Source organism: Spermophilus citellus, assembly GCF_964194105.1.
Source record: "Spermophilus citellus genome assembly, chromosome: 16".
NCBI lineage: Eukaryota > Metazoa > Chordata > Mammalia > Rodentia > Sciuridae > Spermophilus > Spermophilus citellus.
The window spans coordinates 80699421-80715372 of record NC_138196.1 but is presented as its reverse complement, the minus strand read 5'-3'; the positions used below and the strand labels follow the sequence as shown (position 1 = coordinate 80715372).

Here is a 15952-nt window from a genome sequence, read left to right as displayed (position 1 = left end):
AGTGGGCCCTGGTGACATGGCGGTTTCCCAAGACCAGCATCAGCTTTGAGAATCCACCACAATTCTGAGAAGGCCTGGACAGGTGCATTTTTGGAATCATTTTGTAGAAGATCCCAGTTCCTTCTGCAAAATGCTGATGAAAGATTCCCTGAATCTTGAATGTTTTGAGGTCCTTGCTCAAAAGACCTGGTCTCCTTATTACGTACTTTCCTGCTTTGTTCTGATCATGGTCACTGGTCTTAGGTCTGCTGCAGACTTCGATGCAACACACGCCTACCTTGCCCTGGGACAGCAACTTCCTCCAAGGCCAGTCTCAGCTGCAATGTTCCAAGTTCTTTTGTTCCTCCTGTGACCAGACCCAGGATGCCTTAGGGCCCTGCACTCAATGCTCAGACTCCCTCTGGCTATCCATTCCCTCCCTAAATGATCTCTACAGGCTCCATGGCTTCGAATGCCATTTCTAGGCTGATGACACTGAGATTTCTCATTTTAGATTCCTTCCAGGTTCTAGACCCGAATCACAAGCTTCCTTCCTCCCCGTCTCCACGAGGATGCCAAGAAGTGCTTCAACTTTGTGTGGCCTAAGCTGAGTGATTCATTGACTCCTCCTCACCCCACACCTGCTCTTTCACAAGTAATTGCACCACCACCAATTCCATCACCTGAAGAAGTGCTTGAATCTCTGCAGCAGCTGCTCAAATCAATGAAGAGCTCGAGCCAGCGTCCTGAGAAGGTCCTCTAGGTCTAGGCACCGCTGAGCTCTCGTTGGGACCCTCCTCCTGCACATCACCTGAGCCCACTGACCTTTCTTTCTTCACTCCTCCCTGGCCTGGGCCATTTGTACTCCCAGGTCCTTCTGTTTGGAAAGCCTTTCCTCCAAGCAGCTAAAGTGTGCACAGAAGAGGGTGCTGACAGTCACCGGTACGACTGCCCCGTGAGTGCTCTTGGCCAGCTGCTGCCTGCAGGCCACCACAGGGCTCGGGACATTCTGCTCCCAAGCTCACTGCCCAGCAGAGACAGCCCTGAACCCACGCCTAGGCCCAGCTCCCGGCTCATTCCTCTTGTCTTCATGACTTCTCTCAGGACCTGAAATCCACTTACTGATCCACTTGTTTACATGTTCACAGCCTGTGGCCCCAACTCCTTGTCCAGACAGAAGGTTCTGCAAGGCGGGGATTGAGGTGTCTGCTCTCCAGCTCTAGTATCCCTGGCGTGATAGATGTGACAGGCACCTGAGAAGCAGCTATTACTACTGCAGTTGCAAGGAGCTGGAGGTGGGCATGTTTTCCAAAAATTTCAATCATAATATTTTCCATTTGGGAGAAAATGATTATGAGGCGTCTTATCTCAGAGCTCTCTTACAGCTTGTTAATCTATTTCGAAGTGCTTACAAATATCCTCCTAAACAGGGGAAAGATGGATGAGGCACAGGGCAGTTGGTATCAGTGAACTTGTAGATTTTTATTAGAACAAGCGTTTCTCATAGCTGTAAGCAAAGCATTAAGCTCATCAAGCTAACGCACATCTTTCTCTGCACAAAGACAGCTGAGGAGTGAGAGAAGGCCTCCTGTACATGTCTCGGTTCTGCAGAGCAAAGCATTTCAGGAGTGAGCTATTGAGGCTGTAAATGTTTGCAAACTGTAAGGCACTGGGGGACAGGAGGGCGTGTGAGGAGTCACAGACACAGATCAAGGATTCCCAGCTCCCTGAGCCCTGTCCAGCTATCTCCCAGCTTCACCCCTTGTCTCCCATGGCAGGTGCCCAGAAAGGGTGGACCCAGGGTCTGAGGGTGTTCATCATCTCCACTGAGATCCCAAACAACCCAGAAAATCTCACAGATAACTTACTTCCACCCTAACTTCCTGGACAAATTACGTTTTATCAACTTGCCATTTCACATCCTGTGAATTAAACCTCAATTAAAAACTGGATTTTGGTACAATGCTTTTGCGCTACGCTACGTGCACTTCAGAAAGCCACTAATGTGAATCACAGAGGCATGACCCCATTCAGTGAAGGGATTTTTGTTGGAACCCCTGGGATCCACCAGGAAGGGAGAAATCACTTTTTAATACCCAATGGACAGGAAACCCCGGTGCCCCCAAGGCCACAGTAGCCATTCGGGTTCTTGCTTAGGTACTGCTGGTGGTAGTCTTCCGCATAGTAGAAAGTCTGTCCCTCCCGGATGTCAGTGGTGATCTGGTTGAAGCCATGCTTTGAAAGAACCTGTGGGGGGAGAGAGAGAGAGAGAGACCTCAGGACAATGCGGAACACAGGCATCCTGGAAGAGGAGGGCTGAGGTGCAGGAGGAAGTGGCTGGGGGCGAGGTCATGCTCTGGCAGGGCCCTTCCCAGATGGATGATTCTGGGTGGACACGTATCTGTTCTACCTCAGTGGACTGGAATTTGAAATCAGGCGGAAATTAGGTTTTTTGACTTTGGGATTTATGCTCTACCCCTGCCCCATTGCTGCCCCTCTGCTCTCAGCCCAGGGACAGGCTCCACACACCCTCAGACAGTGGCACAGAATGTCTCCACTCTGCAGTTCCTGGGAGCAGGACCCCTGCTCAGGTGCCCTGGGAGCTCAGTACCTGTGGGGTCTGTTCTCTGAGCTCCAGGCCAGGAGGGCAGGGGAGTCAGATCAGGGGAGGACATGACCTGAGGGCCTGTGTCAGCCATCGCTGCCCTCTGTGACCCAGTTTAAGTCTCAGTGGCATCTGCTACTAGGGAAGAAAACCTGTCACTACAGTTGAGGGGAAAGAACAGAGTTATTTGGGGCAGGAGACGGATTAGGAAACACTCCTCACAGACTCCAGCCTTACTTTTCCTTTTGGATTTCAGCTGTGCCCTGATTCTTCCTGGTTGCAGGGGGTGTCTGAGCACAAGGCTTCAGAGACTCAACCCCAGGAACTGACTCCATTGGCACAGAGCTGCCAAGTCAAGCTAGGGACCTGTGCTTTCATGAGGCGCTGACCATCTGAGATGAAATCCTCAAACCTGCCCGCACAGGGAACCCAATGTCGGTAGGCACCATGTCGGTGGGCGTCCTGAGAACCCAGCCTTTCTCCAGAATCTCTGCTCAACCCTCTGAGCCGGAATGAGGCAGACTCATGATCCCACAGCCACGCAGGCCAGGAGTGGCACGGAACAGGTCCTTGCCAAGGCTGGCTATTGGACCAGACAGTCCAGAAACAACCAGCGTTCTTGCAGGGGCTAGAGATGAGAATAAGGAGCAGTCTAATGTCAGTTTTTACTTCTTATTGAGGGTTTCCCAGATGCGGTGCCCTGGGCAAAGACTTCACACATGTTAATTTTAGCTTCACAACAGCCCTAGGAATGAAGTCCTATTATTACCTCCTGTATTAAAAGTGCATGTCAGATATTGTGCCTTGAATCCTTGACGCCCTCAGTGTGGATTGGGACTGCAGAGGTGGAGCTTGGGGACCACATTTCTCAAATTCTACCTATAGCAATGGCCCACCTTTGATGCCACCAGCGAGAGGAACCCCACATGGAATCTCAACACGAGGAGAGACCATTACTTGCCAAGTGCCACAGTGAGGATGGTGACGGCTCTGTGTGGAGCACACACCCGCGACTCTGCCAGCTCTCCTGCTTCCCACCATTCCCAGGCCGCAGGCCATTCAAGTCATTGGGCACTGAGTTCTGGAGATTTCTGTAAACTCTTGGCATCTTGAAATCTAAAGATGTTTTTCTGGACCTTCACTTGCAATGATTCTGTAAACACCAAATCCCCTGTACCAAATCCATCCTGCTTGAACTAACTGAACTTTTCTGTTTCCATGACTGAATCCTGGCTAATTGGCATTTGGTGCCAGACTGTTTTCAGGAAACAGAACCCCAGGAGGATGAGACCTGAGAGTGGGGGACTGGCAGGTTAGATCCGTAGTCAGGAGTGACCTCCCTGTGAGTGGTAACCAGCACAGGCCCCACAGTGGCCACTAGTAGTTCCTGTGAAGGAAAGCCTTTCGGACATGGTGGCTGTGTGAATGGAGTTTTCTGGGGAATATGATGGGCAGGAGAACTGTGGGGAGTGTTTGCTGCATCAGGCAGCAGAGAGCTTGAAAAGAAAAAGCGAAGTTCAGGACTCAACATGGGTGGCCCAAGGCGGGTTAAGAGAAGAAGAGAACTGATGGATTTAAAATAATCTCTCTGCAGCTGTAACCAGATACCAATAAAAGATTCCATCTCAAGGACTCAAGGTTTCTGGCAAGTGGAGTTCTCCCGGGGTCTTCAGACCAGAAGTGAGGGTGCTGGTTCCCCTGCTGCCGGCTGACTGGCCTGGTTCACCTCCTGCCCTGTGCTGTCACACAACGGACCGGTTCTGAAGGGTCCTCCGGACCGCCCCTTCCTGGTCTTTACCCTCCGCGTCGACCCGCCCGGGTGGGCCCAGGTGTCTTGACACAGCCCGCAGGGGTCTACCGGCTGCTCTTCCCGGACCTCGGGGCAGGCAGGACCCAGGGCGGCGGCCTGGTCAGGCCTCAGGGCTCCGGAAGTCCCCACCGGAGCTGGCGGGCTGCAGGGAGGCCCGCACCCGCGGCTGCAGCTCCAGCGCACGGCCGCGGGGTGGCAGGCGCTGCGCTCGGATCCCGGAGCCGCCCCAAGCCAGGAGCTGTCGCCAGGCAGCGGGGGTGGGCCCAGCCGCACCCCTGCTCCGCCTCTCCCAGGACTCTTCCCCACCCGTTTCTCCCTCTTACCCTGAAACAATGGTCTGCAGGCTTTTGCTTTCCATGGATCTTTTGGGCTGTCAACACACAGGAACGCGACAAGCACACCCACAACACTTAGGTGCCTCCTGGCTCTTGGTATCTAGAGCCTCGGGTTAAGATGCTGATCCTCTAAAGAAGGCCGAAGCTCCCACCCATGCTCTGCTGGTTTCTCTTCCTGACCTCAGCTGATCCCACAGACACCTGAAGAAGGCGGAACTCGAACCCAGAGCTCCTCCAACAGCAAGAGAGCGGACCGTCTCCCACCCCCTCCCAGGGCTACTGGCCTTCCAAACACTGGATTCCCCAAGACTTCCCAAACATCTCCTGGGCCCAGCAGAGGCCAGAAGACCAGCTAGAGCCTCAGGAGGGCAGAGTTGACAGCAAAGGTGCTGGGCTCAGGGGTTTGCAGGGCCCTGGCTTGGCCCCTGGCTTGGCCCCTGGCGTGGCCGGTGCCAGACGCAGGCTCCTTTTCTTTCATTTTCCCATTTCATTGTGCTAGCAATCCTGTGGGGCAGGGTCACTCTTCTGACTTTACCCAGGAAGAAACAAAAGCAGTTAAGAACCTTGCTCAAGTTCACGTGCTAAGAGTTAGTGGTGGGTTGGGATAAGGATCCAGGCCTGTGGGGCTCTGGATTCCATGCTCCTTCTCACACACAGGCCATCCCTAAAATGGGGCTGGGGAGGGGAGTAAGCCCCAGGGAACTGAGCATGCCAGAGTGGAGATGGTGGATTTGAATCCACAGCAAAGTTGTGCTGGAATTCTGTGGAGTGGGAACTAGGAGCGAGGCCAGGGTGCTGGCTCTGAGATGTCCATGTGCCACATGCATGCATGTGTGTGGGACAGAGGGCATGTACATGCATACTGCACACGAGTGCACCACGGGCATGTGCATCAGTGCTCATGAGGATGTGCGTGAAACACACTCAACCTCACCCGTGGCCTGACCTACACATACCTTTCCCTTTTCAGAAGATGTGGGATGAAGAAATTTGAATACACATTAGTGGTGCTTAACATCTGGGTGTTTGACACACAACTAAACCAGTCAGGGTCACTCCAGGTGCACTGGGCTGGCACAAAATCATCACACAAAGACAGAGAAATACCTTTTTCTTGGGGTTCTGTGACAGCTCCTCTGACCCAGGTCCCACAGAGGAGGCAAGGTGGGCGAGAAAGAGGAAGGAGCACACCTTGAACCCGGTTTTACTGGGGAGAAGCCATTCAAATGAGGCAAGGGGTAGGATCACAAAGGAACAGTTGTAACTCAACCCCACGAGGTGACGCCTACTCCTGGAGCCAGCCTCATTACCGAGTGGAGGTACAGCAAGTTATTGTGGGTCACAATAATTGTTCAGTATCTCTTGCTCAGGACTTAAGGGAGTGTCCAGAGCGGCTCCGACACCTGGGGAGAATCCGGTGAACACTGCGCATGCTCCTCCCATAGGAAGGTCACAATCAAAACATTTGCTTATCATTTCAAAGGACTCTGTGAGCCTCTGGAGTTCTCCACAGCCCAGGATCCAGAGCCTGAGACAGGGCTGCCAAGTTCGAAGACATCATGGCTACTGCCCATTCCCAGCAGCCACCACTCCCAGGGCATATCCCATCAGCAGTGACCACCTTCAAGGCAGATGACCCTGATCACACTTAGAAGGCCCTTTAGCAAGGAGAGGTGGCTGTGCTTGCTACAGGGAAAGACGCCGGGAAAGAAAGAACAGTTCACACCTTTGCAGACTATTTTTGAAAGCCTCATGAAGTCTAATTCAAGCAAATTCCATCTCCTTTATCCACCCAAAGAATTCAGGCTCAAGTGTTAGGTTTGTGTGTTATTATTTGTAAAATATATTTCATTTTATTTTGTGATAATTTTTAGAGCACTCCAATTGTTAGAAGTTATTTTCCTAGAAGTTTAATTTATGATAATGAGCCCATAAGAAACTGGGGTTTGATTCAAAGAGTTCAATCTGAAACCGTCTGGGAGCCAGCCAGCTCTATGTTACAGGACAGGACACAGGGACGCAGAGCCACTCCACGGTCGGCCCCTCGTGCCAGCAGGGAGCTCCTACCTGGCACGTCTTGTTGGCTTCTACCTTTCCCTTCTGAACTGAGACACCACCTTAGTGCCTTTAGGTCTGATCCTACCAAATTTCACGCTGCACCTCTGCCCAGAGCACACACCAACATGGCGCCACATGTTACAAACGCCCCATGGAGGCTTAGTAAGCTCAGCCAGTATTGATGCCTAGTCAGCAGTGTTGCTCACTTCCGGCTGACCAGATGGCCATCCATCAAAATTTCTGTGACAGGATATGAAATGTCTGGCATGACTTTTAAATAAAACCACTAGAAAGGAAAACGCCATCCATTCGGAGCTGAGCAGAGGCTTCTGCTGTCTGGTTTGGTGTGGCGTGGGCAGGAACAGCCTCCAGCCTGGATCACTGCCCACAGTGGCCCAGCCAGTCACAGGAGATGGACCAGTCGCTCGTCAGCAACGCCAGGTGGACTCTAGACACACAGCTCCTGGCTCTGGAAGAGTGGAATCGCCCCCGGGAGTCACTTATCCTTGGCTGAAGCAAGGAGGGCAAAGCTCCTCCACCAATGTGACAGTGACAGAGAATGCTTAGCAGGGCTGATGCCCCTGCGAAGCCCAGGCAGAGTGCACTGACCTGTCCCAGCCTTGCCAACTGGTGGGAGGGAAAGTAGAGAAGGAGGTGACACATTCAGATCTAATTTGGTCCATTTAAAAGAACTGCTTATGCAAATGATGGCCTCTAGACAGAAGGAGCTGGCTTCTCAGAAGGACTGCAATGTTCCTGTGCTCTGCCTTCCCCAGACTGCAGTCCCCTCACACAGTTAATGGCTTTTATTATCTATTCCTCTGTGTCCCCTGCTCGCTGAAGGTAAAGCACAGGTCTTTCTGAGCCGCCAGCCTATTTCTCTTGGTTTGCAACGCAAAATGACAGAGCTGCTGGCTGAGCTTTGTCTCCGTAGAGGGGAGGAAGGATGGGGCTCAGGATGCCCTCCTAACCAAGAAGGCTCTGAAGCGCCACCCTGGCTCCTTAGCGTGCTGACAGACAGTGGCAACAGCTTGCTTGAAATGCAAAATCCGAGTCCCCCTCTAGACCCACTGAGTCTGAATTGGTATTTTAAAAGATCTGCAGGGGGCCTCGTGTGTTACAATTGGACACACTCTGCCCTATGGGACAGGTGTGGAAGATCCTAGTGGTGGTCCCCAAATTCTCTCCCCCTCCCCCTCGAGGTCATGTTGCCCATGTGAGTGGCTCTGGCCAACAAGCTGCGAGTGGAGTGACCCGGGTGGTCTCTGGGCAGAGGCCGTGAGGCATCAGTTGAGCTTTTCTCCTTGCCACAGTGAGCAGCAAAGTACCCACTAGTGATGCTCAGTCACCCTGGGCCTAGGAAAGGACAATGACAACCAGGGAGCAGAGCCTCACAAAGACATTTTGTTTCTTCCATTGGTCCCACCCAACACTCCCTACCCCTGTCCCTGAAGAGGACAGACTTCATTGGAGGAGACTGGACTTCCACGAATCTGAATATCCACTGTGGAAGGAATGTTCTAGAATGTGGAAAGTGCAAAGAGAGTCCGTTGAGGGGCTGGAGGAAGGCCAGGCTTATCCAGCTGGAAAGATGTCTCCAGAGGAGGTGGGAGTGAACCTGGGCTCTCCCGGGGTGGACTTCCGTCATGAAGGGCAAGTTCTGAGCTCAGGGGCTCCACAACCAAGCCTGGGGAGGTCAGGGGGTAGCCTGGCTGGCTGAGGAGAGCTGGCAGGCCTGGGGGGCGGGGGGCAAGTTCTGGTACTGCCGAGAATAAGTGAAACGGGGCGGCAGGGCGAGAACCCAGCAGACAGGACAGGAGGGGGCTCCAGGAGCGGGAAGAGGTCTTCAGTGCCCCACCCAGGGAGGACCAGCTGGGTGCTCTTTGTCTTCCATGCCCGTGATCACAGTGGATGAAGGAGCACTTCATGGGACGGGAGGGGCCGCCTGCTCCCAGGCCAAGGTGGCAGGTGTCCAGGGGCTCACCTGCTCGCCCACAGCCAGGTCTGCAAGGCTGCCTGAGCTGCGGTGGGGACAGGGTAAGGAGGCAGCCACCCGGCCACCTTCATCTCTGTCTCCCACACCTTTCAAATTCCAAGCACAGGGGGTGCACGAAGACTTGCCTACCTCGAACCCCACCAGGCTAGCCTGGGCCTGGCTGACCTTGGTCTCAAAAGGAGGAGGGCTGAGCTGTGACCTCCTGCACAGGCCAGAGGAACAGGCTCAGGGTGCAGTGGCTGAGACGGGCCCCCACCTTCTGGTTCTGGCTTAGGGAGCCGCTCCACCCACAAGATGGTTCACATCAATCACACGTTCAAGGTCTGCTGGTTTCTCTTGATTTGATCTTTCCTTTGAGGTCTGCTGGCTGTGAAGAAGAATTCAAATGACTTTCCCTGCATGGATTTTACTTTCATGGATTTTAGTTGCAGGAGAAATGGATCTCTCTTCCTCCCTCCTCTCTCTCTCTCTCTCTCTCTCTCTCTCCCTCCCTCCCTCCCTCCCTCCCTCCTTCTCTCTCTCTTTCTCTCTCTCTCTCTCTCTCTCTCTCTCTCTCCCCTTCCTCTCTGCATGTATCTCTGAGGGGTTATAATCTGCTTTTTCATATCTGCGATCCATTAACGGCAACCTATGTTTTTGTTATATTCTTAGCATTTAGTACACAAAGGAAAACCACTTTTCACTTTTCAGAAAAGCCAAGGACACCAGGTTTCACCTTGGGGATTCAATGCAGATTTCATTAAAAGGGAAGATCCTTCATTCCAAAAGGTCGAACAGGAGAACTGAAAGCAACATGCTGGCTGCTTCAGTTCAGAATGTTGACTTCAGTAAAGCCCAGGAGCCTTTCTGAATGCCACCATTTCTCATTTATGTGCAAATCCCAGCAACTCAGATGGCTGAAAAGAAGACTGATTCCAATTTGAACAGTGCACAGAGTGGCCAATGGTGCTAGAAGGTTTCTCAGGATGTGGGACTTTTGGTGTCAAATTAAGAACAATCTCAGGAGAACTGGGATCCCCCAGGCTGAAGAACCTTTAAGGAAAGTCCTGACCAGTGTGTCACAGCACTGGGCAATTTGTTTCACCCATTCGGGCCTCAGCTTCCTCGGCTGTAAAGTGAGAAGGTTAAGTCAGGAGGCTGTCCTCCTGGGAAACCTCTTTCCCTCTTTGAGCCCAGTCTTCTAGTCTTCCAGAGCATTTTCTAATGGAGTTCCTTCCCCCCTTACAGATAATTATTTTACTGAGATAGAGTTTACATACCATAGAGTTCACAACTGAAGATTTCGCCCTCTTAAAGTTGACAAGGTAATGGTTTTAGTATTACTTGAGTTTGGATCTTGAATGCTCTCCAAAAGCCCAGGGGATGAAAGCTTGGTCCATGGTGCTATTGAGAGGTGGCAGAACTTTCAGGGGGTGGGTGGAGCCTAGTGGGAAGAAGTTAGCTGGCTGGGGTGAGCCTCGGAGGGGACACTGGGCCCCAGCCCCTTCTCCTCTCTCTCTTCACTTCCCAGCTGTGCTGCCATGAGGTGAGCAGGCTCCTCAGCCACACCCCCACAGTGGTGTGCTGCCTCGACACAGGCCCCAAAGCACCAGGCCAACTGAAACCTCTGACACTGAGAGCAGAAATCAACCTTTCCTCTGTATAAGCTGATTCTCTCAGGTATCTTGTCACAGTGACAGAAGCCTGACTAACACAGCATACTCTCAGAGTTACAGTGTAACCATCACTGTTTTTTGTTCATTCTTTTTCTTTTTTGTTACTCAGATTGATAATCTCCACTATCTTATCTTCAAGTTTGCTCTTTCTTCCATTTAACAACTCCTATAGGGTAGTTTTCTTTGAGAAAGCCTTTGATAAAATTCAGCACCCATTCATGATAAAAACATTGAAGAAACTAGGGCCAGGAAGAACCTACCCCAACATCATAAAGGCTATAGATGAAAAACCCAAAGACAACCTCATAGTGAATGGGGAACAACTGAAAGCATTTCCTTTAAAATATGGGACAAGATAAGGATGTCCACTCTCACCACGCTTATTTAATACAGTGCTAGAAATTCTGGCCAAAGCAATTAGGCAAGAGAAGGAAATTAAAGGGATAAAAATAGGAAAGAAGTTAAGTTATCACTATTTGCAGACGATATGATCCCATCTTAGAAGATCCAAAAAATCTCCACCAAAAAAATGCTAGCGCTAATATAAAAATTCAGGAAAGGGGCTGGTTACAAAATCAACATACAAAAATCCACAGCTTGTAGCAGGGCAGGGGGGCACACTCCTATAATCCCAGTGACTGGGGAGGCTGAGCCAGGAGGATCAAAAGTTTGAGACCAGCCTCAGCAACTTAGTGAGAACCTGTCTCAAAATAAATTAAAAATAAAAAGGACGGGGGATGCAGTTAAAAAAAAAATCAACAGATTTCCTGTATACCAACAATGAATCTGCTGAGAAAGAAATCAGAAAAACAATCCCATTAACAATAGCCTCAAAACAAAAACAAAAACCAAACAGAACAAAAAGTAACCCTACAAATAAATCTACCCAGGGAGGTGAATGATATCTACAATGAAAACTAAAAGAAAAAAACATTGAAGAAAGAAATTGAAGACACACACACACACACACACACACACACACACACACACACGACAAAAAGCTCTCCATGCTCAGATAGGCAGAATTAATATTGTTAAAATGACATACTACCAAAACAACATACAAGTTCAATGCAGTCCCCATCAAGATACCAAGGACATTCTTCACAGAACTAGAAAAAATGGCCCTGAAATTCACTGGAAGAGTAAAAGCCCCAAAGAACCTAAGCAATTCTAAGCCCAAAAGGCAGTGCTGGTGGCACCCAATACCTGACTTCAAATTCGACTACAGAGTTACAGCAACAAAAACTGTGTGGTCCTGGCATAAAACAGACATAGACCAAAGGTACAGACTGCAAGACATGGGGACGAACCACACAGACATGGTCATGTGATCCTTGACAAAGGTGCCAGAAACACGCCCTGGAGAAAAGATACCCTTTTTAACAAATGTGCTGGGCCAACTGGTTATCCACATGTAGAAGGAGGGGACTAGACCCTTTCCCCCAGCCTGCACAAAAATCAACTCCAAATGCATCAAAGCCTCGGATTAGACCAGAAACTATGCAACACCTTGAAGAAAATGTAGGGTCAACACTTCAGCATGTAGCAATGACTTTCTCAATAGGACCCCTAGGGCTCAGGAAATAATGCCAAGAGTTAATAAATGGATGGCATCAAATTAAAAAGCTTCTGCACAGCAAAGGAAACGATTAGGAATGTGAAGAGAACCTACAGAATGGGAGAAAGTCATCACTAGCTCCTCTTCAGTCAGAGGATTAATAGCTAGAATAAATAAAGAACTGAAAAAATTTAACACCAAAGAAACCCCCCCTAAAAACCCAATTAGGTTTGGGGTTGTAGCTAAGTGGTGGGCAAGTGCCACTTGCCTAGCATGTGTGAGACACTGGGTTCAAGCCTCAGCACCACATAAAAATAAAATTATTGTATCTATTTACAACTAAATTTTTTTTTAAACCCAATTAATAAATTAATCATTATACAAAGTGCATGTGTGAAGACTTGAATTGGGTGTCAAAATACCTTATAGACAGAGATATGAAAAATTGTGGTATATATGTGTATTAAAAATTGTAATGCAAAAAAAGTACATGTATAATGGCATAAATTGGCATGAACATACTTTATATACAGAGATATGAAAAATTATGCTCTATATGTGTAATAAGAATTGTAATGCATTCCACTGTTGTGTATTTAAAAATAATAATATTAATAAAAACTAAATAGGTGAAAAAAAACCCAATTAATAAATGGGCAAATAAATTAAACAGACACTTCTCAAAAGAAGAAACACAGGGGTTGGGGTTGTGGCTCAACAGGGCCTAGCATGTGTGAGGCCCTGGGTTCGATCCTCAGCACCACATAAAAATAAATAAATTAAATAAAGGTACTGTGTCCAACTACAGTTAAAAATGTTTTTAAAAAAGAAGAAATACAAATGGCCAACAAATACATGAAAAAATGTTCAACATCTCTAGCAATTATGGAAATGCAAATCAAAAGTTCACCTCACACTAGTCAGAGCGGCAGTCATCAAGAATGCAAACAATAAGGAATGCTGGAGAGGATGTGGAGAAAAAGGAACATCTTATGCTGTTGGCACAAAAGACTGTTCATACTGTGGGTCTAAAAGTGTGGCTGGGATAGTAAATTAGTGCGACCACTCTGGAAATTGACACGGAGGGTCCTCAAAGACTAGGTGGTGAACCACGGTATGACCCAGCTCTGCCACTCCTCAGATTTATCCTGAAGAATCATAGTCATGCTACCTTGACACAGGCATACCTACCCTGTGTAAAGCAGCACAATTCACAATAGTCAAACTATGGAACCAGCCTTGGTGTCCATTAGGGGATGAATGAATAGAGAAAATGCGGTTCATATACACAATGGAGTTTTATTCAGCCACAAAAAATGAAATTATGTCATTTGAAATTATGTCAGGAAAATGGATGGAACTTGACACCCTTATGTTAAGCAAAATAAGTCGAACTCAGAAGATCAAGGGTTGTGTGTTTTCTCTCATATGCATAAGCTGGAGAGGAAAAAGAAAGGTGGGGACAGATCTCCTGAAAACCAAAGGGAGATCAGAAGAGGAAGGGGCCAAGGGCCTGAGGTGGGGAGGGAGGGGGAAGTGCTGGGGGGGAGGGGGAAGTGCTGGGGGGGAGGGGAGGAGTGCTGGGGAGGGAGGGGGAAGTGCTGGGGAGGGAGGGGAGGAGTGCTGGGGAGGGAGGGGGGAAGTGCTGGAGAGGGAGGGGGAAGTGCTGGGGAGGGATATTGGCCAAATTATATTGTTCGATCATGTGCATATACTCAAATGAAACAAATCCCATCATTTTGTGAAACTATAATGCACCAATAAAAAAATGTGGATTTAAAAAAAAAGACTGCACCTTTGAATTTCTACTTAGTTCTGTTAAGTTCCAGAATTTCTATTTAGTTCTTTGTCTTATAATTTCTACCTCCTTATTGATATTCTTTATTTAGTGAGATATTGTTTTTATATTTCCTTTAATTCTTCAGATGTGGTCTCCTTTTTTTCAGCCTATTTATAACAGCTAACCTAAAGTCTTTGTCTAGTAAGTTGTACTTTTGTGGGCTTTGTATCTTATTTTCTTGAAGATTGGACATTTTAAATATATAATGTGGCCAGTTTAAAATCAGGTTACTCTCTCCCACAGTAAGTAGTCATTGTTGTCTACAGCGGCTGTTGACGTTTAGTGACCTTCTTCTGTGTCCCTTTCCAGATCTGACCACGGTGGTCTCTATCAGCTTGCCGCGGGCCGTGCCATGTTGGAGTGCACACCTGGCTGCTCCAGCTCTTAGACTCTGCCTTGCCTCTGCTCCTTTCTTGCCTTATGGTCAGTGACGGGGGCTGCAGGATCTGGGGGAGTTCTCCACCCACGAGGCGGCTGAAGACACAGATCACCAGAAGGAGGCACTGGGTTTATTATTCAATGGACACGTGTTCCCAGGAGCCATATACAATCTGGCACTCAAAGAAAGCAAGGGTCACAGTTAAACACCCTCTTCCCAGGGGAGAGGGAAGCAGGGCGGCAGGCATTTAGGGAGGAATAGTAAATGATTTTTAGTAGAGATGAGCGAGCCTGGGACAGTTCCTCTCAGCTGTGGGAGGCTGCCAGGAATCCTAGACAGAGGCAGGAGCCACCTCCACCCTGAGCAGCAGCACCTTCTGGCACAGCCTCCCAGGCTGCCCTTGGATCTGCCCTTAGAGGAAGACATGAAAGTCGGTCTGGGCTGGGGGCCTGGAGGCTCTTCTCTATGGCTAATCCTTCCTGCTCTTTGATGAAGTTCCTAGGAAGGGGGCCTAAGAGAAATGCATATCTTTTAGATGTTTCCTCAGTCAGAGAAGGGAGCTTAGAGCGAGCCCATCTGTGCCGGGAGGGGGCAAGAGAAGGTTAGGAAGTCCTCGGGCTGGGCAGCCTCTGTGCCTCCCGGGGCCTTTAATGCACAAGTGCTCAGCAGGCCCAGGCACCAGCCTCTGGGTCTGGCTGTCTGGACCACAGGGCTTCTCAGTTGCTGATCCATCACCAGGTGGTTTTGGTTCCCAGGAATATGGCTGCCACAAGCACTGGACTGGGTGTCTGTGAGCACACGTCTTCTTTCTCTTAGGTAAACGTCTAGGAGGGAGGTGCCGGGTCACAGGGGGAAACGTGTGTAAACTTGGCAGGAAGTTTCCAAGTGGTTTTCCAAAGTGGTGGTGCCATTTTGCCTTCCTACGAGCAGCACGAGAGGTTCACACTGCCCTACGGGGTACCAGCACTGGGACTGTCGCTATTTTGTAATTTATCCTAAACGTGCATCATGGCATCTCAGGATAGCTTCAGTGTTCTTTTCCCTAATCGTGAAGGACGACACTGGGCATCTTTTAGTGTTCTTATTTGTCTTTAACGTATCTTTGGTGAAATGTCTGTTCAAATTTTCTGTCCATTTTTCAATTGGCTGCTTTGTATTGTTGAATTTTTGAGACTTTGTTATATATTTCAAAATTATGTTTTGATTTCAAATGTCTAACCCTGTGAGAGTCAGCATGCTCCCATGGAGCTTCTTGGCACTACACATATAACACAGCATTTCACATTATATATGATATCTGAATCTATGTCTACCTCTCTGTGTATCTGTACACACATTTCACGATGCATACACCCACATTACACGATGCATACACCCACAAAGCTTTTAAGCCAACTTTCTTTTTCAGTTTAGTTTAGGAACCATTCACTGTGTCCTCTTCAGGCACTGTACCAAGTACCAGGGAACCAGACTCGAGTGTACATAGCCCCAGCAACTGACCAGCTGTTGGTTTTATGAAAATGTTACATTTGGAATCAATTGAGAAGTACATTAAGAATGACTACATGAAAGATATCAGCTTTTTAAGTAAAAAATTAATTATTTTCTCAAGTAATGATTGAAACATTTTCATTCTGATGTTGTAAAGGTCATTTGTTACCATTAATAAATACCTTCTTTATTAATATTTAACAATATTCCTCAATACAGCTCTTCTTTAAAATATCATATATT

General features: G+C 48.7%; 1 protein-coding gene across 2 annotated transcripts in view; it reads right to left on the bottom strand.

Moving 5' to 3' along the window:
• Nucleotides 1-1440: 1440 nt before the first annotated feature.
• Nucleotides 1441-15952, bottom strand: part of MSRA (methionine sulfoxide reductase A) — a 334877-nt gene continuing 320365 nt past the window's right edge. For both annotated transcript variants that reach the window (XM_081269245.1, XM_081269244.1), the window contains one exon: nt 1441-2226. In XM_081269245.1, coding sequence (XP_081125371.1) covers nt 2062-2226 — 165 coding nt within the window. In that variant the 3' untranslated portion in view covers nt 1441-2061. The remainder of the gene's footprint in view (nt 2227-15952) is intronic.